The sequence below is a fragment of the Notechis scutatus genome, chromosome 15, assembly GCF_049901735.1.
Source record: "Notechis scutatus isolate UNSWTSFEM ecotype Mainland chromosome 15, rNotScu1.2, whole genome shotgun sequence".
Taxonomy (NCBI): Eukaryota; Metazoa; Chordata; class Lepidosauria; order Squamata; family Elapidae; genus Notechis; species Notechis scutatus.
The window spans coordinates 2,357,818-2,384,845 of NC_142023.1; the positions used below are offsets into that span (position 1 = coordinate 2,357,818).

General features: G+C 50.1%; 2 protein-coding genes across 2 annotated transcripts in view; both read left to right on the forward strand.

Annotated features, from left to right (window-relative positions):
- RABGAP1 (RAB GTPase activating protein 1) overlaps nucleotides 1-27,028 on the forward strand; it is a 78,291-nt gene that overhangs the window by 25,376 nt on the left and 25,887 nt on the right. The window contains exons 11-14 of the mRNA XM_087943990.1: nucleotides 90-264; nucleotides 1,784-1,877; nucleotides 3,067-3,217; nucleotides 25,439-25,552. Coding sequence (XP_087800116.1) covers nucleotides 90-264; nucleotides 1,784-1,877; nucleotides 3,067-3,217; nucleotides 25,439-25,552 — 534 coding nt within the window. The remainder of the gene's footprint in view (nucleotides 1-89; nucleotides 265-1,783; nucleotides 1,878-3,066; nucleotides 3,218-25,438; nucleotides 25,553-27,028) is intronic.
- GPR21 (G protein-coupled receptor 21) lies at nucleotides 11,974-16,885 on the forward strand. The gene has a single exon (XM_087944365.1). It carries the CDS (start codon nucleotides 12,241-12,243, stop codon nucleotides 13,336-13,338), a length of 1,098 nt encoding a protein of 365 aa, XP_087800491.1. The 5' UTR covers nucleotides 11,974-12,240; the 3' UTR covers nucleotides 13,339-16,885.

Consider the following 27,028-nt stretch of genomic DNA (forward strand, 5'->3'; position numbering starts at 1 on the left):
GAGACATGAACGTGGGTCGCTCCTGGGTCCCTGAAACATTTCCGCTAAGCTTTGAACCCAACCCTAACGGGTGTCGTTCTGTTGCTCAGATCAAGCAGAAGGACCGAAAGACCAGCACCGACACTCTCTACGAAGTGGTGTGCCTGGAGAGCGAAGGCCAAAGGGAAAGGAGGAAAACCACTGCCAGCCCCGCCATCTGCCTCCCCCAGTCCGGCTCCCAAGGCTCTATGATCCCCTCCCCTCCTGAGGATGACGAAGAGGAAGGTAAGGAAGACTGGAAAGGCGGATTTTCCAGCGGGGTCTCCTGCAAAGGGGTCGTTGGCAGGCTGTGGGCTAGCTGCAGCCTTCAAGCAAGAGATTTGGGGGCACACCTTCTCTGTATCTCTCTGTGTAAGACAAGGATCTTCAAACTGGGCAAGTTTAAGACTTGTGGACTTCAACTGCCAGAATTTATGTGCTATCATGACTAGAGGAGGAATTCTGGGAATTGAAGTTCACAAGCCTTAAAGCGATCACATGTGACCTGGGGTAAGAGGTCTCAGTCAAAGCCCTCTTGACCTGCCTAACCACTCAAGGGGCCAGATTCTGCAAATTGCCCAGTTTGGTCTCTGGGAAAGCGGCTGTCCTGCCCCTGGTGGAGACTGACCCCGAGGGAGAGGAGGAACAGCCGACAGGGAGTGGAAATGTGGCTCCGGAGGTTGTGGAGGAGGCTGGGGAAGGGCAGAGGCTGGCTGGGCAGTCAGAGGAGGACCCAAGCCCATCCACTCTCCATCCTAGGGCACGCAGGGGAGGAGAGGATAAGGGAGAAACGTCAATGGTGTGGTCTATGGGGGAGGAAAGGGCCTTGATCCTCTTCATGGGCTGCAGGTGTAACAACTGAATAAGAGTTTGGACCTGCGTACTGGCGAACGCTGGAAACAAATCGTGTAAATATCTCTAGTTTATAGTTCCCCTCTGAGTTTGGAATCCTTCCCAGGGTGTGTTATCTGTGGACATCCTCCAGCCCTTCTCTTGCCTGCTTTGTGTTGGTTTTTCCCCTTCTTCGTGTAACTGTGTGGGAGCTTTTTTGCCTTCCGTCAAAGATATTCGGAGCTTGGAAGCAAACTGAAGGAATAAAAGGCGCTTCCCCTGTTTTCTGTGACTGTGTTTGTTTTGTATCCCACCCACCCCGGGTCATTACAGCCGCCCAGCTGTAGCAGAGGCCGCCCCTTATGTCTGAAACTGCAGGTGTCAGGCCTGCCCCAGTCAGGCCCAGTTAGGAAAGAAAGACCCTTGACTCCCATTTCCTCAAAGGGACAGGTTCTTTTACTAAAGGAGGTTGGCTGCAGTAAAGTCGGCCTAAAACTAAATTTCCTGCGTGATAAGATTACAGATTATTCCCCTCCTCCCAGCCCTCCTCCCCCCTTGACCAATTCGTTTTCAGCCAATGAAAACCCCCTTTATGTCGAGATGTTTGGGTTGATCCGTGTCCCAGTCTCGGGGTGCGTGGCCTTGAGAGCTGGCACCAAGAGCTTTCCTGGTCTTCGTCAAGTTGTCCACCCCCTTCCCAAATTCCCATCGTTAACCCCTTACATGCTTATTGTCCATTTGTCGTCCTCGTCCGTCCGTCCCAATACCCGCTAGCCTTCGATGGCAGGATGCCTGCGAGGCGCCAAGACGAAGATGGCAGACCCGACCGCGGGGGTTTCAGGCAGGCGCCCATGGAAGAGCGGCTCCCCCTTGTGGGGCGCTTTGGCGGCCGGTGCTTGGCACCCTCCCTGAGCCTCTCCCTCGTCTTTTGCAGATAACGACGAGCCCCTGCTCAGCGGCTCAGGCGACGTCTCTAAAGAGTGCGCGGAAAAGATCCTGGAGACGTGGGGAGACCTCCTTTCCAAGTGGTAAGTGCTCCGCTCCCTGCGTCCCTGTTCTAGGAATTCTCCTCGTTTCGAAGCATCCAATCAGGAGAAGGCAGTTCATGTAGGCCAAGCCCCAATACAGCTGCCCTCCTCCCAAGCCTTGTTGATGGAGCCTAATTCCTTGGGATTTGCAGGCAGGAGGCGCCATCCTGACGGTCCTTCTGTTCAGCTCTTCCAGGCGTGGCCCAACTTCCTCCCTCTAGGAAGTCACCGATCGGCCTCTTCTCTTGGTCCTTGAAAAGGGCCCAGCTGATGTGGCCCAGCCATGTGACAGCAGCAGCCAACAAAGCTAACACAGTCCTGGGTGGTGTAAACAGAGGCCCAGAATCAAGATCACGTGAAGTATTAGTGCTGCTTTATAAGACCCCCCCCACACCTGGAATACTGCAACCAATTTTGGTCACCGTACTACCAACAAGATGTTGAGACTTTTGGGAAAAGTTCCGAGAAGAGCAACTAAGAGGATCAAAGGCCTGGAGACTAAAACATAGGAAGGACGGCTGCAGGATTTGGGTCTGGCTGGTCTAAAGAAAAGAAGAATTAGGGGTGACATGATAACAACATTCCCCAGGGGCTTCCACAAAGAAAAGGGGGTCAAAGTTATTCTACAAAGCACCAGAAGGCAAGACAAGACGCAACGGTTGGAAACTGATCAATGAGAGAAGCAAGCTGGAATTTAGGAGAGAAAATGCTTAAACGTGAGGATAATTAGCTAGTGGAACAGCTTGCCACCAGAAGTTGTGGGTGCTTCATCACTGGAGGTTTTTAAGAAGAGACTGGACAGTCACTTGTCTGAAATGGTATATAGGCTCTCCTGCTTGATCAGGGGGGCTGGACTGGAAGACCTCCAAGGTTCCCTTCCAACTCTGTTATTCTCTAACCCCAGATCAATTAATCAGTGGAAGTTGCCTCCAGAAATTGTGGTCACTCCATCACTGGAAGTTTTAAAGAAGAAACTGGACAGTCACTAGAGTCACAGTCACTAGAGATGGTATAGGTCCTCCTGTTTGATCAGGGGGCTGGACTAGAAGACCTCCAAGGTCCCTTCCAGCTCTATTCTATTCTGATTCTGATTGGTTGACGCAAGAAGGAACCCGCCCCCCCTCCCGCCCCGGGGTGTGCCTTCCCTTATTCCCAAGCCCCAGCTGAGCTCTTGCTCCCTCCTTTCCAGGCACTTGAACCTGAGCGTGCGGCCTAAGGCCTTGTCTGCGTTGGTGAGGAGCGGCGTCCCGGAAGCTCTGCGGGGTGAGGTGTGGCAGCTCCTGGCAGGATGCCACAACAACGATTTCCTGGTGGAGAAGTACCGGATTCTCATCACAAAGGTGGGTTTGTTTACGATCGGAGGAGAAGATGCTTCCACAGTGGGCCTTGGCTTGGCTTGTTGGGTTGGTGGGCATGTGGAACCGCTTGGAGAGAGTGAGGATGTTGTGGTCTGCTGGTAGACTGTGGAGACGGCAGCAGAGTTGGCCAGTGGGGAGGACTCAGACGAGGGTCCTGCGTCCAATGCAGAGATGGGGCCAGGACCATCTGGGAGCGGGGACCCTCCAGGGTCTGGCAGCAGCAAGGCAGAGGAACAAGGGGAGCCTGTTCCCAGTGCGCATATGCACAGAGCTGCCAGAAGGCAAGAACAGTTAAGACAAAAGGGTGACTCATGAGTAAGGCTTGGAGGTGATTGGCCCTCCCATAAGACACAAAGGAGGAGCAAAGGGACAGGACCCTTTGCAGGAAGCAGCTTTGTTTGCTCTGTTCGGATTAAACCTTGAAGCTCTGTGTGGACTTTGTGCTCCGTTTGGCTTTTTACAGATAATTTGGCACTTTAGTTGTTGGCAGCAATTCAAAGGAGTGAAAGGTGGGTGCTTATCTCGAGGGATTGTTTGGGGACTCATTACGGGCTGGGAATGAAGATAATTCCCAGCTGTTGGAATATAAAGAGGGTTGTTTGGACTAAGCGTGTGATTATGGTCTCAGGAAGTCTCGGACGGAACAGAGGAGACCGGTCCTGGAATCGAATCTCAACCAGGCACCAGGTTGACTCAGCCTTCCATCCTTCCAAGGTCGTTAAAATGAGGACCCAGATTGTTGGGGGTAATAGGCTGATTCCATAAACCGCTCAGAGAGGGCCATAAAGCACCGTGAAACGGTATATAAGTAAGCGCTAGTGCTGTTGCTATAAGATGGAGCCTGCAACAAAGATAGCCAAAACAATTGGACGGACAGGCGAAGGGTGTCAAATCTGCCCTGTCGGAGTGTGTGACATTTGGAAGAAACACATGTCAGGGGTCCCCAAGCCCTGGTCCATGGACCAGCCCTGGGTTGCGGCATGGCAGAAACCGGTCCGTGCAAGCAAGCGAAGCGCATCCGTGAGATACAGGCAATGCCCAAAACTGTGCCCCATCCGGTCTGTGGAAAAATCTCTCTCCGTGGAAATGGTCCCTAGTGCCCCAAAGTTTGGGGGCCGCTGTCTCAGGTCGCGTGTGTGTTTGTGTTTTGAACAATCACATCAGTGGTGGTATTTGTTAAGCCTGAATTCCCCAACGAGTGTTAAGGAAAACAAACTAAACAGAATGTGTAGCGTAGTCAGATAGGCAGACAGGTAAATGTGTGAGATAAGTTTGTATTTTAGTTAACACGCAGTAAAAAACAGATACGCTTGTGCTATCAAAAATATAGTTTATTCCATTAGGAATTATAGCATAGTCAAAATAAACGGTCCATTAGTCATGTATCATTTCAGTCAGTCCAGTCGGGGATACTCAATTTGCAAAGTCCGTGTTGAATAGCCAATGTCAGTTCACTTACAATAAATCAGTCAGTATTATCTCTTCTCTCCGTTGAGAAATCAACACTCCTTTCTCTCCTCCGTTCCAGTAAGGAAAAACACAGTCATCAATCCATCCAGTAATTAGGGATCATTAAGCCAGAGAGAGAGCTGCAATTGACTTGCTTCTTTTATGGTGCTTTTACAACCACACCCTTAATTACATTCTTGTAGTTAAGTTACACACACTTTAACCAACAAACCATGATAACTTATTTATTATTTTTACCCAAACCAGTTAGGGTAAACAATGTTATCCCTAACAGTATTCAAATAAAGTCGCCATCGGTTCGGTGGGCGTGGCTTGGTGGCTGCGCTTTGCGCGCATGGCACACACTTTGCATGCCCGCGTGCACCAAACGCACTTTGCGCAGGCGCAGAGGCATTCTAACTTGCCTCCTGCAAGCCTGCATGATGCTGGTCGCTGCAGCAGCTGCCGCGCGGTGCTATTCTGCGCCGCGCAAAGCAGCTGCACTTTGAATTCTGGCCATAAAAGTGACTATGGAGCCCGAGTGGGCCAAACAAAGAGCAGCGAAGAGAACCAGTTCGGTCTCCACTGCTCATCGCCGCTACCGGCTCTCCAGAACTGGGCAGAACTGGTCGAATACCACCACTGAATCACATGCCTGCTTTTTTCCCCACAATGTGATGTTTCAAACTTAGGGGCGCAGTTAGCAATCTCGGGAGAGACACCCCTAAGCAGCTTTTATTTCCTAGTTAACCAAGCAGGAATCTGGTCCACTTTTGGGGAGAAAATTCCCGCAGATTCCCCCGGCATCTGGGCTGCGTTGAAAGTCACCCCTTCGCCTGTCTGCTTCCTTTCCATTTTCCTTTCCTTGCGTACGTTTTATTCAGCTGTGCGTGCATTTTAAAAAAATAAATCGTGGTTTAAAAAAAACGACGTCAAGGCAACTCTGCATAAAATATATGGCTTTTAAGATCTGCAGCCAGTTGGGAGAATGCAAAAAACACACACTTGGTTTCTAGCCCAGTGCCAAGAGTTTTTGCTGAGGTTGAGCCTCGAATGCATGGGGGGGTATGAGGGGACTTTAAGACACCCCAGAGGCTTTCTTTCATTCTACGATCTTCCCAGCCACCGTTGTTAAGTCGCTGCAGTTAGTCAGTTCAGGCGAATCCGGCTTCTCCATGGGCTTGGCTGGTCGGAAGGTCGCAAAAGTGGATCCCATGGGACGTAGCCACGGCCATAAGTACGAACCAGTGGCCAAGCCTCTGAATTTTGATCACGTGGTCATGGAGATGCTGCAAAGGTCATAACTGCGACAAACAGCCGTAAATCACATTTTCCAGCACCACTGACACGGTCACTAAACGAACTGTTGTAAGTAGAGGACTACCGGTGCCTGCAGCAGCTAGGAACAGTTTAACACACACACACACACACACACACAAACACATACACACTTTCCTCTCTCCCTGAATTAATTGCTGCTACTCATCTGAGTTGCAAAGCTTGAATCCTGGGCCTTCCTCCCTTTTTCCGCCCTCAAATTGCACAAACTTGGCAACTTTAAACCTCTGTGGACTTCAACTCCCTTTTATTTACTTCCACCTGAATTTAAAGCGATGCTTGAACCTAGCTGTGATGGGTGGAGGGTGTTATTAATCCCTTAAGTGCGGAAGGGTCCGGCGTTGACAACTTTTAAGCCTTGTAGGACTCCCAACTCCCAGAATTCCCCAGCCAGCTATGGAATTCTGGGAGTTGAAGTCCACAAGGCTTAAAGTTGGCCAAGGTTGGAGACCCCTGCACGAGGTGGACTCTCTTCTCTCTCTCCGTGCTGCCCCGTTCCAGATTCCCACCAGGTGAAGCTTCAAAGGAATACGCCGATGGGAAGGAAATGATATAATCCCAAATAACAAAAAAATGAACTTTTCTGAGCGGAGCGCTCCTGTAACTTCCACTGGGATGGTGCTTCTCGTCTGGCAAGCTGTCCTTCCCCGTTGCCCCTTTGACAGAGGGCCCTTTGTGCAAACACCGGCCCCTCGGGACTAGCAGCTGTTCTTTGCTCCAAGCCCAGTCCAGCCTTTTTCCTCCGCAGTTGCTCCCCGGACAAATGCCGCCGTGGTGGTTCATCTCGTGGGAATCCTGGAAGCGGCTTTTCGCCAGCTCTGAAATTGTTCCCAAGCTGGCATTGCCTTTCCTCCTGATCTTTTTTTTCCCTTATTCTTATTCTCATCTTTATTGCACTTGTTTTCTCTTTACACATCTCAATCACCTTTAACAGTACTGAGGCATCTTCGTTACATAAACACACTTCCATGCATTTCTAATTATTCATATACTAATAATATATATATATATATATATACTATATATACTAAATTATACTATATATAATATTATACTATATATAATGTATACTAATAATTCATATTCATTATATATATATATATATATATATATATATATATATATATATATATATATATATATATATATATATATATGGATCTTTGTTATGTTCTCCCGAGATTCAGTATGCGGGCATACTAGGCTGGTGCTTCGGGCAGCACCATATGGCGAGTGGGACCGCCACGTTGATATTGAATCTATATACAACAAGATCCACATCAATACCAGAACCTCAGAAAACATATATATATTCCACCAGGCTGTCAATCATTTGGAAGCCTGCACTCACAAAAAAAAATCCACACCACAAGCCAGGCAAACACCTGGGCACAAACAGATCCCCTGATACCTCCAGCTCAAACACACCCCAACCAGGCACCCAGATGAAACCCAGCTTCCTAACTAATGATAGCCGCCATTTACCCGGGCTGCACTAAAGGCCTCCATTAAGTAACACAATGCTGCCAGCCAATCAAGATACAAAAAGAGCCAAAAACAGACAGAAGATATCAGAAACACCCATCAAGCAGAACACAGCAAACTCCGAGACCAATAAACACAGACCAAGACTCCCAACCAATCAGGATGAAGAAAAACCATTCTGGCATAGCAATAGGCTATATTTAAATCTGAAACCACTGTAAAAGTCTGACCCACAGATGGACACAATACAGAAGCCTGATGATGGCAGATGAGATTCTGCTGAAACGTTTACAACTTTAAAAGAACTACAATGTGGGAAAATACCCAACCAAGCCGAACACCATACATGTTCGGCTTAAGAAAACATATATATATATATATATATATATATATATATATATATATATATATATATATAATCTCTACAATCCTTATTCCTATTGTCCGTCCATTCATACCAATTTTCCCATACCGCATAATATTCCGAGTCTTCCTTGCCTTTTAACTCTAGGGTGAGTTTATCCATTTCCGCACAATCTCAGATCTTTTGGATTGCTAGACCTTCCGACGGTACGCTATCCTTTTTGCAACACTGTGCGAGAGCGATCTTCATTGCTGTAGTTAAATGCAAAATCATACATTTTTATCTTTTTTATTATATTTCTCTTTAATTATCCCTAAAAGGAACCAATCCCGGCTTCAGCTCCATTTGACATTTTGCAATTTCGTACAGCCATTTTTTGTATTTTCATCCATTACTTTTTTTACTTCGGGGCATAGCCACCGTTGGTATTTGGCCCCACCAAGGTTGGCAAAAATGGACCCAAATTTGAACCAAATTTGAACCTCCTGATTTTTTTTTCATCTAACCAGTTCATGAGGAAGAAACAAAACACACACCTTCACACACAACGCTGGGACCTCCGGAGGGAAGGCTGTTGGGCTTCCATCCAGCTCAAAAGCAAAATCTTGGTTGTGGAGTTGTGAGCGAAGAGGCCACGAGAGCTCAACTTTTGCAAAAGAAGGCCCAGCCCTACCTAACCCTGATCGCAGACTTCTGCAGGCATCTCCTGAAGGCTGTTTTGGGCCCTAGGATGCTGTGATTCAAATAATCTGTAAAAACAATTTGCTTCCTTGGTTTTGGAAGGATGGACTTATCTGCTGTAGGGGAGGCAGGAGGCCAATGTCTGCCAATGTCTGAACAAAGATACTGAGACTTTGGCAAAAGATTAAGATTAAGGGAGGCACTACTATTGCTACGCTATAAAGACCACACCTAGAATACTGCATCCAGTTTTGGTCACCACACTATAAAAAGAGCGTAGAGACGCTAGAAAGAGTGCAGAGAAGAGCAACCAGGAGGATGAGGGGACTGGAGGCTAAAACCTACAATGAACGGTTGCAGGAACTGGGCCTGGCTAGTCTCGTGAAGAGAAGGACCAGGGGAGACAGGAGAGGAGCCTTCCAAGATTTGAGGGGCTGCCACAGAGAGGAGTAGGACAACCTATTTTCCAAGGCACTTGAAGGCCAGACAAGGAATAATGGATGGAAACTTATCAAGGAGAGATTCAACCTGGAAAGATGAATTTTTCTAGACAGTGAGAACAATCAACCCATGGAACAGAAGTTGCCTTCAGATGTTGTGGGAGCTTCATCCCTGAAAGCTTTCAAGAAGAGACTAGACTGCCATCTGTCAGAAACAGTGTAGGGTCTCCTGCTTGGGTGAGAGGTTGGACTAGATGACCTACAAGATCCCTTCCAACTCTGCTAATCTGTTAAATCTGATAAAAGTGCAAAGAAGAAGAACTGAGATGATTAAAGGCCTGGAAACTAAAACATACGATTTGTGTTTGGCCAGTGTAGAGAAAAGTAGGGGAGACATGATGGCACTCTTCCAGTATTTGAGGGGCTGCCACAAAGAAGAGTGGGGGGGTCCACTTATTGTCCAAAGCACATGAAAGCCAGACAAGGAATAATGGATGGAAACTAACCAAGGAGAGAAGCAACCTGGAATTGAGGAGAAACTTCCAAACAGGGAGGACAATTAACCAGTGGAACTGCTTGCAACAAGAAGATGTGAGGGCTTCGTCACTGGAATTTTTTTAAAGAAGAGACTGAACAGTCACTTGTCTGAAATGGTGTAGAGTTTCTTGCTTGGGTGGGGGGTTGGACTAGAAGATCTCCAAGGTGCCTTCCAGCTCTATTCTGATTGATTAATGGCTGGATCCCTCCCTTTCCATCTTCTAAATCACCTGTCTCTTTCTGACATGATGGAGAAGTGTGCACAGTGCGGGGACCAACCAGAGATGCATCTGTTTAACTGGACATTAATTTATTTAAGCCTTCACTCCGCTGTGCACCCTTGTTTCTTCCTTCCTAAATATCCACATATTTCTTAGCACCTGGCTCAGGTGCGTGGACCTCAGGGGCACTCATACCACACCAGAAGACGGTCCCATGAGCTAGAAAATGTGTTTCCTTCACGCCGGATTAAACAGGAGAGAGGGGACATATTTTTGGGAGGGGAGAAGATGCCGTGTCTGCACGGGACGTCCTTGAATCATCCAGCCGCTCCTGGATCTGGAACCTCCTCCCTCCCCCTTTGAATTGATTCTTTGAGCCGTTGAATCGAGCCGATTCGAGGCCGGTTCGCTTGGAAGCGCCGAGCGGCGTCTGGGTGGAAGAAAGTCGGCGAGGATTTCTTGACAGAAAAGCTGCAGAGACGAGGCTCCGGCTCCAAGAGTTTCCCAAGGCCTTAGAGGGAAAGAGAAGAGAGAGCCAGTTTCTATGGTAACCGAAGGAGCAAGATGGAGGGGAGAGATGCTGAGAAGGAGCCCTCCCTTCAACTGCTAAGGAATCACCTGGGCTGCTTCATGTCCAGCTCTCCCTCCTTCCCGTCTCCTCTTGGCTGCCCTTAAATCCTGAGATTATCTCACCTCCCTATGAATATTCAAAGCAGAGACCTTGGAGCAGCCTGTTCCAGCCAGAGGTGCCTTGCAAAATATATATGAAATAGGTGAAAGGAATTTGGAAAGCGTGACTCAAGCCCCGAATCCTGGTTTAATGCAGGGGCTTCCCTCAAAGAGAGCAGGATGGGCTTCTGCTTTGACTTCTCCGGAGTCACCTTTGGATCAGAGATGCCCCGGTCACACAGGTTTCAGTCCAGTCCAGATTTCAGTCCGTCAAACTCGTGTGTGTGTGTGTGTGTGTGTGTGTGTGTGTGTGTGTGTGTCTACAAGGGTCTCTCTGGTGGATCTCGGTCACAAGGACGACTGACCAGTCGTCTTGCTTTCCTGGTGTCCTCGGGGACCCCTCTTTTCTGGGGCGGGGGAAGTGGAAGGATCAGCTCTGCGGGGGGATTCTCTCTGGCTGAGAGGGCAGCTAAAAGGCACCCGGGAGAGGGAGATAATTAGAGAATAACAGAGCTGGAAGGGACCTTGGAGGTCTTCTAGTCCAGCCTCAAGTAGGAGGACCTGGATCCATCTCAGACAAGGGACTCTCCGGTCTCTTAAATACCTCCAGCGATGAAGCGCCCACAACTTCGGGTGGCAGGCCGTTCCACTGGTTCATTGTCCTCCCTGTTAAGACGTTTGGGAGGGGGCCCTCTCCCGAGGGGGCTTTTACCTGGGGTGGGGCTTAGCATCCTCCCCCAATTCCCCTTCGGCTGCTTTCTTGGGCTGTTTTGAGAGATCGGCCTCCCAACTGCCTCGGTAGGCCCCCCGCCAGTCTGGGCAGAGCGGAGAGGCAGGGGCGGGGGATGGGTGGGTTTGGTCAAGGCTCTCCCACCCACCCACCACCCACCCCCACGCCAAGGGAAACTTTCTGCAGGGCGGTGGGCTTGGCAGCAGCAGAGGAGAGCGAGCCAGCGCGCAGGAGGAGCCAGCTGGGCGGAGAGAACCAGCCCCAGGGCTTCTTTGCCTTTCCCCCCCCCCTTCCTTTCTGGACCTGCAGTGGGCAGCTGCCTGCTTCTGCCAGGCGGGCACCCCAGGCAGACACACACACACAACCGCCGTCCCCTGGCTGGCTGCGAGAGCTCGCCTTTGTCCTCCTCGGAGCAGCGGCAGGTAGGCGGAGGAGGAGGAGGAGGAGGAGGAGGAGGAGGAGGAGGGGGCCAGTCTCCAGAGCATCCCTCCTCCAGATCCTGGGAAGCGGGTGGGCAGCTGCCCCCCCCCCACCCCCGTCTCCTCTCCCCCTCTCCTGCAGTGTTGGGGGCGGGGAGGCCGCCTGGCGCATCCGGGGAGGAAGGGCGGGTGGAGGAGGAAGGGAGGGATGCTGTAAAAAGTCCCCTTCTTTCTTCCTCCCTCAGCTTCCAGGAGGAACCGCCCCCACGTGGCTCCCCCGGCCTCCCTCCCCTCCTTCCCCCTCCCTAACCTTCCAGCCAGCCTCCTCCTCCTCCTCCTCCTCCTCCTCTTCCAGCCGGGAGAGCAGTACAGCAGCAGCAGCAGCAGCGCACCTCTGCTCCCCCAGTGGCAGCCCCGCCGCCTGCTGCCAGCCAGCCAGCCAGCCCAGCTGGAGGAGGGGGCGGTGGCTGCCGGCAGTAGCAGCAGCAGCAGAAGCAGCGAGCCAAGAGGGAGCATTGCGGACAATGCCCGGGTGGCCGCCACACTCCTCCTCGCCTTCCCCCGAGGAAGCAGCCACCGCCGTCACGCACGCAGGAGCTGCCGCAATGACAGCCGGTGCAGCAGCCGGGCAGCGGCCGCCGGCGTGAGGGGGGCCGTGGGCGCCATTGCAAGATGAACGCCTCCTCCCTGGATGGCGGCAGCCCCGGGAATGGGAGTGGAGGCGGCGGCAGCGGCGGGGACGGCCTCGGGAGGCCCTTTTGCCTGCTGGCCTCGGGCTACCCGGAGAGCCTGGACATCTGCCTGCTGGAGGTGACCATCGTCGTCTTCCTCACGGTCCTCATCATCTCGGGCAACTTGGTGGTCATCTTCGTCTTCCACTGCGCGCCGCTGCTCAACCACCACACCACCAGCTACTTCATCCAGACCATGGCCTACGCCGACCTGCTGGTGGGGGTGAGCTGCCTGGTGCCCTCCCTCTCTCTGCTCCACCACCCCGTGGCCTTCCTGCCCGAGGCCCTGGTCTGCAAGGTCTTTGGCTACGTGGTCTCGGTGCTGAAGAGCGTCTCCATGACCTCGCTGGCCTGCATCAGCCTGGACCGCTACATCGCCATCACCAAGCCCCTCAGCTACGGCACGCTGGTCACCCCCTGCCGCCTGCGTGCCTGCATCCTGCTGCTCTGGCTCTACTCGGGCGCCGTCTTCCTGCCGGCTTTCTTCGAGTGGGGGAAGCCCGGCTACCACGGGGACATCTTCCGGTGGTGCGCCGACTTCTGGGACACCCGGGCCGCCTTCACCCTCTTCATCGTGGTCATGCTGTACGCGCCGGCCGCCTTGGTGGTCTGCTTCACCTACTTCAGCATCTTCCGCATCTGCCAGCAGCACACGCGGGAGATCAACGACCGGCGCGTGCGCTTCAGCTCCCAGGAAGGGGAGCCGTCCGAGGGGCAGCCGTGCCCGGACAAGCGCTACGCCATGGTCCTCCTGCGCATCACCAGCGTCTTCTACATCCTCTGGCTCCCCTACATCGTCTACTTCCTCCTGGAGAGCTCCTCGGTGTACCACAACCGCCTGGCTGCTTTCTTCACCACCTGGCTGGCCATCAGCAACAGCTTCTGCAACTGCATCATCTACAGCTTGTCCAACAGTGTCTTTCAGAAGGGGTTGAAGCACCTCTCGGGCGCCCTGTGCATGCCGTGCGCCCGGCACAGGGCGGCCAAGGACTCCTCCGCCTCCCGCAGCAAAAGACCCTCCAACGGCTGCCACGCCTGACGGGGCTTCCCCCCTTTCCCTCCCCCTTCCCCCTCTGTCCGAACTCAGGACATTCCAGATGTGCAAAAAGAGAGAGAGAGAGAGACAGAGAGAGACTTCGCCATCCCCCTGGCCCAGAAAACCACGTTCCCAATCTCAAAAAAAAAAGGGGGATTTTTGAGGATTTCCACCAGCACGGGCTGCTGGGGTTTTTTTGGGGTGGGTGGGTAGGTGGAAGCAGGAAACCAGGGACCAGGGAGGGGGAGGGATAGAGGGAGGGAGGGTCTCTTCCTGGAGTGACTCAATGGATGGACCCTCCGGGACCCCCTCACCTCTTTTGCCCTGATGTTTGGAAGTCTGTGCTCTTTTGTCTCTGTGCAAGGAGTTGTGGTTTAATAGTGTATTCTTTCGATTTTGTTTTGTGCATATGCCAAAGTATGTTTCGAAATCTTATGGGTCCAAATAGCAATTGTCCCTCTCGACCCTCCCACCCTCCTCACTTCACCTCCCCTGCTCTCCCCCCTTCACCCACCCGTGCCTGTAGCCAATGATTCCGGTGTGCCCGTTTCTCCTCTTAGGCTTTTTTATAACTGTGGTTATTCCTCCTTCCCCCCCACCCCCAGATCCCTTTTGGGGCTCCCCTCCCTCCCCCCATCTCCCTCCATCTCACCAGGTTGTTCATTTGTGATTTAAAAGTACCGTATTTGCATTTTTCTTAAAAAAAAAAAAAAAAAAAAAAAAGAAAAAAAAGAAAACCAAAAATCTGTGTAGTTAAAACAAGTGACTTTGGAGCAGACCAAAATTAGCAAATGAATAAAAGCGTTTCCTTTTTTCTTTTTTCCCCCCCTTCTCTTCCTTTCCCCCTGTTTATTTATTTATTTAAGCCAGCGGAGAAGGAGAAGAAGGAAAAAAAATTATTATTATTTTTTAATTTCGTCCTTTTTCCTTGTTTTCGATTTTGGTAAGCCAGCCAGTTGTGCAGGAGTCATCTGTTCCTCAGGACGGCTTGGGCTTGTTTTGGCTTGTTTTGGGGGAAGTTTCGCAAAACAAATTTCTCTTGTGCGTGTCATTTTTTTTAAAAAAACAAACAAACATATTTCTATGTTCCTGATCGCTGTGGTAGGGAAAGAAAGAACTTTGGGAAAGTCGAGTTCAGAGAATGTTTTATGTGGGGATCCTGATTTGAAACCCTGGAAGTTCGAAATCTTGTTGAAAATGCTTCTAAATTCTGATCACGGTGAAATGCAAAAAGGATGTATTTGTGTGTAACTTACCTGTCCCGTTTTAAGAAAACAGCCAGGTATTCAACCTGATTCACATTCTAGTAGGATACAACTCAGGCACTGCCTGCAATTGGGGCGGGGGGAAAAAAATACAGTTTCGTATTCAGACGACATTGCTGTGCTTAATCAACCAGGCCATCTCTTGCTAAATATCCACTTTTGATCTAGAGAGAAACTGGCCCGATTTTGGCTCAGAAAGATTGAGGCTGCTGTGTCTGGCTGAGAGTTTGCTATCGCTATGAACGCTTCACAGAAGGGAAGGCAAAGCTATCTTTATCAGTGGCCGCTAGTCCAATAAGGTTTATATGGAACTGCCAGGAGCAGGGAGAGTCTACCTTGGAATACCAATGTCTGCAGGGAACTGGTTCTCACGGCTTTTTCCCTGCCCCTTGTTAGAAGCAGGAGGCTGGTGCCAAATGGGAGTTTTCAGTTTAAACAAGTCTTCCTTTTTCCTTTGCCTTTCTTAAGTTCAGACCCCTTGCTTGCAAGCCAATTTAAGTCTCGCTTGTCTCCATCTTCACCCATCTGCAGACCAATCACTGAGATCTCACTAAGGTCTTTTTCGAAACGTATCCTATATTTTAAATACTTGCTTCCCGTTGAGCTTTAAAAACGCAGGACAAGCTGGCCCATGTTTGCCTTGCTGGAATGAAGGAGCTCTTGCGGTGTTTTGTGTGAGGTGGCCAATTACCCTTTTGCCACCAGGAAAGAAAGGAGGGGATTTTGGGATGGGCAGGGGGGGGGGAAAGAAATTTTACGTGGCTGTGAAGAACCTGGCCAAACTACGTCGTGAATGGCCAGGTTCTCATAAGCTAAAAAAACGGGGCTGGAGAATGCATGGTTTTCGTCCTACTGTCAGGAACCATCTCTTGCCTCTTGCATTAACCTGGTTTGTCTGGATGTTGCCTGTTACAGGAACCCTTCATAGTGTCATTTTTTTAAAAAAACCAAAACCTGGATTTGAGAATTTATGATCCAGCTCAGTCCAGGGCTGTGCTGGATCCAACACCAGGAGGTTAGGCTGTGTTTACTGCAGGCACGAAAGGAATGCCCGCTGGGTCTGGGGGCTTCGTAATATCCCCTTCGCTCTCCCGGCTGCCCTGGGAAGCAGAGAAGAGATACCTCTGTGTGTGTGTGTTTGTGTGTGTGTGTGTGCCAAAATCTCTCGAACCAGCACGCGTTGGCACAGGCTGAAGTTTCAGCTTGGAGCCTGCATTCGTATTTATCTATTATTTTATCAAATTCAGAGGCCTCCCCCCATTTGGCTCAAAGAGCAATTCCAAGAAATAAGCAGTAGCATACCAATTTTTTTGTGGGGTGAGGGGGGGCAGGAAGATACCCCGATCCCAGGCTTTAAGCTCGGGGTGTAACCATCTCAAACGCAGCGATCTTTCTTTACGGAGAGAGAAAATCAAAGCTTTTATGAGAGAGGCTGAAACAATACATCCAGGTTTGGTCACCACGTTACAAAAAAAAAAAAAAAAAGACGTTGAGACTTTGGAAAAAGTGCAGAGAAGAGAAACTAAGATGATTAAAGGCCTGGAGACTAAAACATATGAAGAACGGTTGCAGGATTTGGGTTTGGCCAGTCTAGAGAAAATAGGACTTTTAGGGGGGACATGATAGCAGCATTCCAGTATTTGAGGGGCTGCCACAGAGAAGAGGGGGTCAAATTATTCTACAAAGCACCTGAAGGCAGGACAAGAAATAATGATTGGAAACTAATCAAGGAGAGAAGCAACCTGGAATTAAGGAGAGACTTCCTAACAGGACAATGAACCAGTGGAACAGCTTGCCACCAGAAGTTGTGGGCGCTTCATCCCTGGAGGTTTTAGAGAGACTGGACAGTCACTTGTCTGGCATGGGATAGGGTCTCCTGCTTGAGCAGGGGGTTGGACTAGAAGACCTCCAAGGCCCCTTATTCTCTAATCCCAGACCAACAAATCCCTCGGAGCTTGACAGAGCCACAAAACACAGCAGCAGCTTCTGACTTAAGGCCAGAGCAAAAGGAGAGGGAGAAAATTCAGGATTGGGGGAGGCTAATTGTGGTTCTCATCGGGAGCTTAGAGGCTCAGAGGGATCCACCAAGAACTGAATAAACTGAATCTCTGAAGATTTCTTTCTGTTTCTTTTTTTTTTCTTTTTGAATTTGTGGTAGATAGGGGTTAACACGCTTTGCTGCATAATTTAAAGCCAGCCGTATTTAGTTGTGTAAAAGAACAACAAATGTCATTCCCTATGCCCTGTTTTATACCTGTCATGACAGCTGGAGTATCCAGCCTTTTTTTTTTAAAAAAGAGAAAAAATATCTAAGTTTATCTTAATTTGCTGGGAAAATAAACAGGCAGTGCTTATTCTTTCTGGACAGGTACAGAGATGACAAGAAGCAATTTCAAACCATCCGTCGTGGGTGATTTTTATTTCCTAGACAGAAAATCTCTTTTTTTACTGCGTTGCTAACAACTCGAAAGGGCCAAAAGCACAATAAAAATAAACCCAATTCCTGTCATTATAGCGCAGGAACTTTTACACACTTGATCCTTGGACAATCATTGTGTCTCGTGGGTTTTCGCCGCCTTTCCAAAGAGTCCAGGTTTTGCAGGACTTGGGAGGTTTCCGTGTAAAACCAAAAATACATGCTTTTATTCCCAGCGCAGCTCCCGGCTCCCTGGAGACGCCTCTGAAATGCCACCCCATTCTTACTGGCAGGAAAAGATCTGGCGCTTTTGTCCCCAAAAGGAGTCGTGTGTGTGTTTTGCTTGGCAGGGAGGCCTGGCGTGCGAAATGCTGCCATGGCCCTCCGTCCTTCCTCCGCTCGGTCTGTGGGATATGTCCCTGGGACGTTTCGCTTCATGCTCGGGTCTCCGGCTTTCGATTTGGGTCACAAGGAAAAAAAAGGATTGACCAAGAAAGGAGAATATTTATAGCTCAGGGTCGAGAGGAGGGGTCCTTGGTTACCCTCTGAGCTCGGTTGGTTGTTGTTGTTTTGGCAGACGTTTCATAACCTAGGTAGGTAACATCATCAGAGAGGAAGGAAGGAAGGAAGGAAGGAAGGAAGGAAGGAAGGAAGGAAGGAAGGAAGGAAGGAAGGAAGGAAGGAAGGAAGGAAGGAAGGAAAGGAAGGAAGGAAGGAAGGAAGGAAGGAAGGAAGGAAGGAAGGAAGGAAGGAAGGAAGGAAGGAAGGAAGGAAGGAAGGAAGGAAGGAAGGAAGGAAGGAAGGGAAGGAAGGAAGGAAGGAAGGAAGGAAGGAAGGAAGGAAGGAAGGAGATCAGAATAAGAAGCAAGGAAGGAAGGAAGGAGGAAGGAAGGAAGGAAGGAAGGAAGGAAGGAAGGAAGGAAGGAAGGTAGGAAGGAACAAAGGAAGGAAGGAAAGGAAGGAAGGAAGGAGGGAAGGAAGGAACGAAGGAAGGAAGGAAAGGAAGGAACGAAGGAAGGAGGGAGGACTGTGGGATCCTTGGTGCTCTCTGAACTTGGTAGGTTTCTTCAAGACGTTTCATTACCTAGCTAGGTAACATCATCAGTGGGAGGAGGAGGAAGAGGAGAAGGAAGGAAGGAAGGGGAGGGCAACATCTACAAGAAAACCACCAACCTCAGAGAGCACCAAGGACCCCACAGTCCTCCTCCTCCTTTTCTTTCTCTTTTCTTTCTCTTTTCTTTTCTTTTCTTTTTTCCTTTCCTTTCCTTTCCTTTCCTTTCCTTTCCTTTCCTTTCCTTTCCTTTCCTTCTTCCTTCCTTTCCTCCCCCTCCCCCTCTCCTCGCTGATGATGTTACCCGGCTAGGTAATGAAACGCCTGCAAGAAAACCACCAACCTCAGAGAGCACCAAGGGCTCCACAGTCCTCCTCCTCCTTATCTTTCCTTCCTCCCTCTCTCCCTCCCTCCCTTCCTTCCTCCTCCTCTTCTTCCTCCTCCCACTGATGATATTACCTGGCTAGGTAATGAAACGCCTGCAAGAAAACCCACCCAGCTCAGACAGCACCTCAGAGTATTCAGCTCAGGAGGCACAACTTCGAAAAGGGCTCCATCAGTTCCCCTCCTTCCCTCCTTCCCATCCTTTCCCAATCCCTAACAGGTTTTCACAGCAGCCTCTCCTCTCCTTCCCTAAGAGAGATCCCGATATCACGCAGGAGCCGTCCTTAAAGTCCAAAAAGGCTTCAGGTCCTCAGGGGAAAAAGGAGGCAGGAGCTTCTTCACCCCGGAGAGAAACGAGCTTTTTTCAGGAAGGTCCAGAGCTAAAAGCTACCTGGGCACGCCCCATTTTTAGATAGCGGGCTGAAGGATGTCCAATTTAACATTGCATGCATCTTCCCTTTCGGGTGGAATTCGAGTAGAACAGAATAGAGCTGGAAGGGACCTTGGAGGTCTTCTAGTCCAGCCCCCTGCTCAAGCAGGAGAACCTATCCCATTTTAGGTAACTGAGTAGTCCCATGATGGCGAACCTATGGCCCATGTGCCACAAGTGGCACGCAGACCCATTTGTGCTGACACATGAGCTGCAGGCAAACTTACCTCACTGTGCACTTCTTTTCCTTTCCTTTCTCTTTCTTTTCCTTTCCTTTCCTTTCCCTTTCTTTTCCTTTTCCTTTTTCCTTTCCTTTTCTTTTCCTTTCCTTTCCTTTCTTTTCTTTTCTTTTCCTTTCCCTTTCTTTTCCTTTCCTTTCCCTTTCTTTTTCTTTCCTTTCCCCTTTCCTTTCCTTTCCTTTCCCCTTTCCTTTCCTTTCCCTTTCTTTTCCTTTTCCTTTTTCCTTTCCTTTCTTTTCCTTTCCCTTTCCTTTCCTTTCCTTTCCTTTCCTTTCTTTTCTTTTCTTTTCTTTTCTTTTCTTTTCCTTTCCCTTTCCTTTCCTTTCCTTTCCTTTCCTTTCCTTTCCTTTCCTTTCCTTTCCTTTCCTTTCCTTTCCCTTCCTTTCCTTTCCTTTCCTCCCATCCCTTTCCTCTCCCTTCCTTTACTTTCCCTTCCCTTCCCTTCCCTCTCCTCTCCCCTCCTATTTTTATTTTAATGTCCTTTTAGAAACTGGGGGGCAGAGCATTAGGGATGACTGTCACATTGCCACATCGATCTTTCTGATCTTCTACTTTTCTCAACACCCCCCCACATCTCCTGCACACCCATAGAGAGAACTCCCCCACCCTTTCACGCTGCCTTTAGGGGTGCAGCACCCTTTTTCTCCCCCAGCTGCCTTCGGTCTGCCGCCCGCATATCCGGAGGGCTTTTCACCAAGAGCCTCTTTGGGATTTTTCTTGTGGGAAACTTGAGCCCTAAAAGGAACAGGAGCACAGCTGAAAAGGCTGGCATCACTTGGGGATTTCCTCTTATTTTTAGAACGGGGTTTATTGCCATATTTGGCCTGAAACAATGGCTTATTGTAACTTTATTGTTCCCAAGAATGCCCAAGCCGGGTCCTTCCCACCTGCTCTCACTTTTGTTGGTTGGATCCAGCAGGGCACGGGGTGAAAGGGTGGTTGCTGGCCACTCCTTTTTTTTTTCAGGGTGACTAATTCCATGTCTTAAGAATACTCAACTTCCTGTGTGGGCTTCTTAAGGCGTAAGAGAGAAGGGCTGGAGATGAAATCACTCAGTTCCCAGTCAGAAGGAAACCACTCCAAAGCAGTGGCCGCCAACCGGTGGGCCGGGGACCACTGGTAGCCCGCGAGAAAATGGTGGTCCACAGAGAAATGTCCCCCCCCAAAGCAATTAATCCAGGCTGTGCAGGAACACAAGGCTGCGTCACCCACATGGCCCGCGGGAACACAAGCCTTGCGTTGCTTGCATTGCGAACAACCCGAGGTAGTGAGGGGAAGGGGGAAAGGATGGAGGGTGAGGGGACTTGCCCCACTTGCCTTGCCTGGCCACCGGCTGCTTCTTTCCACTTCTTCTTCTGCTTTTGGCTGCACGCAAGGAAAGCAGCCAAAGTCTTTCTTTCTCTCCCCCAAACTCTGCCCGAAATGAGTCTTTGGGACCCTACAAGGCCTCCTGCTCCAAGAGGCTGCACCAGCAGAGACTCATTTCTGGTGTAGTTTGGGGGAGAGAAAGAAAGGCTTCTGCTGCTTTCCTTGCATGAAGCCAAAAGTCTCTCCTTCCCTCTCTCTCCCCCTGAGAACGGAGCTGGTCCCAAATAAAGAATGATCGATTGGTAGGAAAATGGGGCGGAGAATTTTCTTACAGACTTTTTAGGGGGATTTTCCCAGGGTCTCTGCTGCTTTCTGCAGAGACCCTGGGAAAACGTCAGCAAGCCACCCTGAGTCAAAATTCATATTAGTGGTCCGTGGGATTTAAAATTATGAGTTTGGTGGTCGCTGAGGTCCAAAAGGTTGGCGACCCCTGCTCTAAAGTCTGTAGAGATTCTCAGTCCTCCAGGTCATGCTTGTCCCAAAAGTGCTTTTTCTTTGAAGACATTTCACTTCTCCTCCAAGAAGTTTCTTCAGACCAACCCTCAACTTCCCCTTTTCACATCCTTAGAGGTTGCGAAATGAAAATAACCCTCGACTGACCCCGAACATCCTTTTGCAATATTCTAAATTTGAAATCTCCACTTTTAGTGGGCCTCTCCTTTCTCTCTCCTTTCTTACCCTTTCCTTTCCCTCCCACCCTTCCCTTCTTTCCCCTTCCTTCCCTTCCTTTCCTTTCCTTTCCTTCCTTTCCTTTCCTTTCCTTTCCTTTCCTTTCCTTTCCTTTCCTTTCCTTTTTCCTTTCCTTTCCTTTCCTTTCCTTTCCTTTTCCTTTCCTTTCCTTTCCTTTCCTTTCCTTTCCTTTCCTTCCTTTCCTTTCCTTTCCTTTCCTTTCCTTCCTTTCCCTTCCTTTCCCCTTTTTTCCATTTCATTTCCTTTCCTTTCCCCTTTCCTGTCCCCTTCCTCCTTTCCTTTCCTTTCCTTTCCTTTCCTTTCCTCCTTCCTCTTCCTTTTTCCATTTTTTCCTGTCCCTGTCCTTCCCCCTCTCCTCTCCTCTCCCTCTGTCCTTCCCTCTCCCTCTCCTCTCCTTTCCTTTCTTCCCTTCCCTTCCTTTTTTCAGCCCCGGAAGCCTGAGCTGGTCTGGCAGGGACCTTTCTCCCAGCCAGCTATAAAAATAGGATTCCTAGTCACACAATGGCCGAGCTGGCCTTGTTTGTATTATTGAATCCCAGCTGGCTTTAAAAAAAAAAAAAAACTTTTTCCTTTCCGGTCTCTTTCTCTTGCTCACTAAACCAACATGTTCCAGTAGCAAGAACATTTCTGTGTGGGTGTAGCATGGATGCCCGTTCCTAAGACCTCTGCTAACCATCAAAAATGGTCATGCGGTGCCCCCATTCTATTAAGAGGCAGCGTTTCAACTCAACCTTTCCGTCCTGGTCCCCTGTCGCCCAGAAGGTTGGCCTCGGATTGGATGGGAGTTTGGTGTTCTTGCCCCACACATGTGGCATTTCTCTGCACGCCAGTGGAAGCTGCCACCCCACCGGTACTAGTCCAGAGGTTGACCTTGCAAAAAAGAAGAACAATTCCCAGTGAGGTTTGGGAAGGTTGAATCATCTGATGGTGCCTCATTGGCCCCTGTGTTCTGGCCTCTGGAGAGAGTGGAACCTGTCTGTCTCCACTTTTGGAGGTGGGGGTCAATCTACCCCCCCCCCCCCAACCCTCCACCAAGACCTGAGAAGCAGATGTCTCAACAAAGATATTGAGACTTTGGAAAAAGATCAAGATCAAGGGAGGCACTACTACTTCTACCACTCTACAAAGCCTTAGTAAGACCACACCTAGAGTCCCGCATCCAGTTTTGGTCACCACACTAGAAAAAAGAGGTTGAGACTCTAGAAAGAGGGCAGAGAAGAGCAACCAGGATGATAAGGGGATTGGAGGCTAAAACATATGAACGGTTGCAGGAACTGGGCCTGGCTAGTCTAGGGAAGAGAAGGACCAGGGGAGACAGGAGAGCATCTTCCAATATTTGAGGGGCTGCCACAGAGAGGAGGAGGGGGTCAACCTGTTTTCCAAAGCACCTGAAGGCCAGACAAGGAACAATGGATGGAAACTGATCAAGGAGAGATTCAACTTGGAAATAAGGAGGAATTTTCTGACAGGGAGAACAATCAATCCAGTGGAACCGAAGTTGCCTTCGGAAGTTGTGGGAGCTTCATCCCTGGAGGCTTTCAAGAAGAGACTGGACTGCCGTCTGTCAGAAATGGCGTAGGGTCTCCTGCTTGGGCGAAGGGTTGGGCTAGATGACTTACAAGGTCCCTTCCAACTTTGCTAATCTGTTAAATCTGTTAAAAGTGCAAAGAAGAGCAACTAAGATGATTAAAGGCCTGGAAACTAAAGCATACGAAGAACAGTTGTAGGATTTATGTTTGGCCAGGGTAGAGAAAAGTAGGGGGGACATGATAGCAGCATTCCAGTATTTGAGGGGCTGCCACAAAGAAGAGGGGGGTCCACTTATTGTCCAAAGCACATGAAAGCCAGACAAGGAATAATGGATGGAAACTAACCAAGGAGAGAAGCAACCTGGAATTGAGGAGAAACTTCCTAACAGGGAGGACAATTAACCAGTGGAATGGCTTGCAACAAGAAGTTGTAGGAGCTCCATCACTGGAGGTTTTCAAGAAGAGACCGGGCAGTCACTTGTCTGAAATGGTGTAGGGTCTCCTGCAGGGGGAGCAGGGGGTTGGACTAGAAGATCTCCAAGGTGCCTTCCAGCTCTATTCTGATTGATTGAATCCGTCCTTGATGCCTAAGCAGTTCGAGACTCGTCGATTAAGGAAGTTGGATTTGTAAGTGTGAATTCATCCTTCTGGGTTTCTCTCCTGGCCTGAAATTTCACTCAGTTCCTTCACTTAAGACTCCGATGGGGGTACGACTTGGGATGGGTTGGGGGCTTTGGAAGCCAGCCAGGCCAAAGATGGCGGTCTTCAAACATGGCTGCTAATGGTGGGCGAGAGAAGATCCGAGAACATCTAGATTCCTTCCGCTCGTGCTTAACTGACTTACAGATTAACAGAGTTGGAAGGGACCTTGTAGGTCATCTAGTCCAACCCCAGGCCCAAGCAAGAGCCCCATCCACCATTTCTGACAGACAGATGGCAGTCGGGTCTCTTCTTAAAAGCCTCCAGGGATGAAGCTCCCACAACTTCCGAAGGCAACTTCTGTTCCATGGGCCGATTGGTCTCAGCATGGATGTTTAAGCAGCTCCTTCCTTCCTCACTGGACTTTTTCCTGGTATTGCTCATCAATGCTTGAAAAACCTCTGGCTAAGCCATATTGCAGGGTAAGAAGTCCGTGGAAGGGGTGTTGGGTGGGGTATGTGGGTTTCCCCCCCCTTCCCTTCTTAACAGACCTCCAAAGAATTAACTTCTCCCCCAGGCAGGAAGGAAGCCCAGGTGATATTTTTTTTTCCTGCCTTCAGCTCTGTTTATCCTGACGGTCGGTGCTTTCTCACGACCTTCAACAAGGGGGAAGATCTCGTGCTCCTTGTTGGAAGCAGAATTTGCCAGATCTTTAGGCCTCAGGCGGCTGCCGAGGCCCCAAATTTACCGTCTCCCTTTCTGCCTTAATAGAAGGGATAGAATCAAGACTGCATGAAGAGGGGGGGTCAGATTATTTTCCAGAGGGCAGGAGAAAAAAACAATGGATGGAAACTAACCAAGGAGAGAAGCAACCTGGAATTAAGGAGAATCTTCCCCACAGGGAGGACAAGGAACCAGTGGGACAGCTTGCCACCAGAAGTTGTAGGCGCTTCATCCCTGGAGGTTTTTAAGAAGAGACTGGACAGCCATGTATTTGTCTGAGATGGTGTGTAGTTTCTCCTGCTTAAGCAGAGGGCTGGACTAGAAGACCTCCAAGGTCCCTTCCAGCTCTATTCTGATTAAGTATACAATTTTATAATGCCTTAGTAAGACCACACCCAGAGTCCTGCATCCAGTTTTGACCACCACGATGTAAAAAAAAGATGTTGAAACTCTAGAAAGAGTGCAGAGAAGAGCAACACAAATGATTAGGGGACTGGAGGCTCAAACCTAGGAAGAACGGTGCAGGATTTGGGTTTGGCTAGTCTAGTGAAAAAGAAGGAGTAGGGGTGACATGATAGCAGTCTTCCAGTATTTGAGGGGCTGCCACAAAGAACGGTGTGTGTGTGCGTGTGTGTCTCCAGGCAGGACAAGAAGCAACAAATGGAAACTGATCGAGGAGAGAAGCCACTTAGAACTAAGGAGAAATTTCCTGACAGTGAGAACAATTAATAGGTGGAACAATTTGCCTCCAGAAGCTGTAAATGCTCCAACCCTGGAGGTTTTTTTTTAGAAGAGATTGGCTAACCGTTTGTCTGAAATGATATAGGGTTTCCTGTCTGAGCAAGGGGTTGGACTAGAAGACCTCCCGGGTCCCTTCCAACTCTATTCTGATTATTATTATATTAACCAGTGGAACAGCTGGCCACCTGAAGTTGTGTTGTGCTCCATCACTGGAGGTTTTTAAGAAGAGACTGGACAGTCGCTGGTCTGAGATGGGAGAGGGGGGTGTTGGCGAACCGATGGCATGCAAGAGATTGCCTGGACGAGCTCCGCTGCACATACGCGGTTGCCGCCACCCGACAGCTGATTGTTGGGTACCTGGCGCGCAGGCGCAGAGGGCGGAGGGAGGGTGCATGGGAGACGTGCACGTATGCTCAGATGTGTGGTGCACGAGAGGGGGTTGAACGCGCATGTGCAGAGGGGGCGTGCGGTGGCCAGCAGGCATTGTCTTCTGGGTGGCGCGCAATTATCAGCAGAGGAGCCGAAAAAGGATAGCCACCACTGGTCTAGGGCTGGACTAGAGGACCTCCAAGGTCCCTTCCAGCCCTGTTAATTCTGTTCCTCCTCCTTCTTCCTCTCGGCTTTGCAGGAGTCTCCCCAGGACAGCGCCATCACCCGAGACATCAACCGGACCTTCCCTGCCCACGACTACTTCAAGGACACCGGAGGAGACGGTCAGGACTCGCTGTACAAAATATGCAAGGTACCCACAAAGCGTTGCCATCCTCGGGGGAGGGACGGGGCGCTTCGTCTCTCCTTGGGCCGCGATTCAGGGACAGCCCGATGGGAACGGGAGTTGGCAGAGACGCGTGGAACCGCGCCTGGCGCCTCAGTCTGGCCGCCTTCCAGGGACTGCAGTACCCATCTGGGGATCGACCTCAGCCGTTGCTGGATGCTTCCTTCGGGCCAGAGGGGATCCAGAAAGGAAGCAGTGTCCCTTCCACCCCCCTCCCCCCCCCCACCCCCCTGAGATAAAACACATGGCATCATAAGGTAGAAGCCCATAGATCAAATGCCGCCGGAGGTAATTAGCAGGTTGGAAGCCCGGCTGGCGTCTCTTTTGATCGCTTCCCTTCGTCTGGCCGGCTCTTTGAATTTGGCCTTTCCAAAGCTGCCTCCTCTGCCCTTCCCTGGGGGGAAGTGGGCATCTTCCTGGCCCCCTCCAAAGCACCCTGTCGAAAAAGGGCCATTAGCAGAGACGAGCCGTGCCCAGCACACGCCAATCAACGGTTTCTGCTCGGCCTTTGAAGAAAGCGGTAGAGCTTTGGTTCCCCAAAAGACAGAGGTGGGTATTCAGCTGGTTCTGACTGGTTCTGGAGAACCGGTAGCAGAAATTTTGAGTCGTTCAGAGAAGCAGCCAATCCCACCTCCGATTGACCCCGCCAACCCCATCTCTTCTCTGCCTCCCATTGAGTCCCAGTTGATCGGCTGGGTTTCCTTTGGTTGCCCTGCACAGGAGAATGGAGCTGGAAAGCAGGTTAGTGGAAGGGAAGGGAAAGCAGGTTAGTGGGGTGGGGAGGGAAGGGGGATTTTGCAGTAACTTTCTCCTACCACGCTCACCAAGCCACGCCCACAGAACCGGTAGTAAAAAAAATTTGAACCCCGCCACTGCCCAAAGGGCATCAATGGACGAGGGGCTTAAGGGCGCCGTGCGCCTGGTTGATGCCCGCCCGCCCTCTTTCCTTGGCAAAGGCTAAAATTCCGAGCTTGGCTCCTGAGAACCCCTTTCTCTTCTTCGACCACCAAGTCCAGTCACTGGCTGGAGTCTTAGTGGACAACCTGTTAAATATGAGCCAGCAGTGTGTGGAGGCAGCCAAAAAAGCCAATGCAATCCTAAGTTGTATTAACAGAGGGATTGAAACAAGATCACAGGATATACTAATCCCACTCGATAAAGCCTTAGTAAGACCACACCTAGAGTACTGCATCCAGTTTTAGTCACTGCACTATAAAAAAGAGGTTGAGACACTGGAAAGAGGGCAGAGAAGAGCAACCAAGATAACCTGGAGGCTCAAACAGACGATGAATGGATGCAGGAAGTGGGCTTGGCTAGTCTAGGGAAGAGAAGGACCAGGGGAGACAGGAGAGCATCTTCCAATATTTGAGGGGCTGCCACAGAGAGGAGGAGGGGGTCATGCTGTCTTCCAAAGCACCTGAAGGCCAGGCAAGGAATAATGGA

Excerpts from the sequence above, each read along its gene's own strand:
- GPR21 (XM_087944365.1), top strand. The coding sequence starts at position 12,241 with ATGAACGCCTCCTCCCTGGATGGCGGCAGCCCCGGGAATGGGAGTGGA.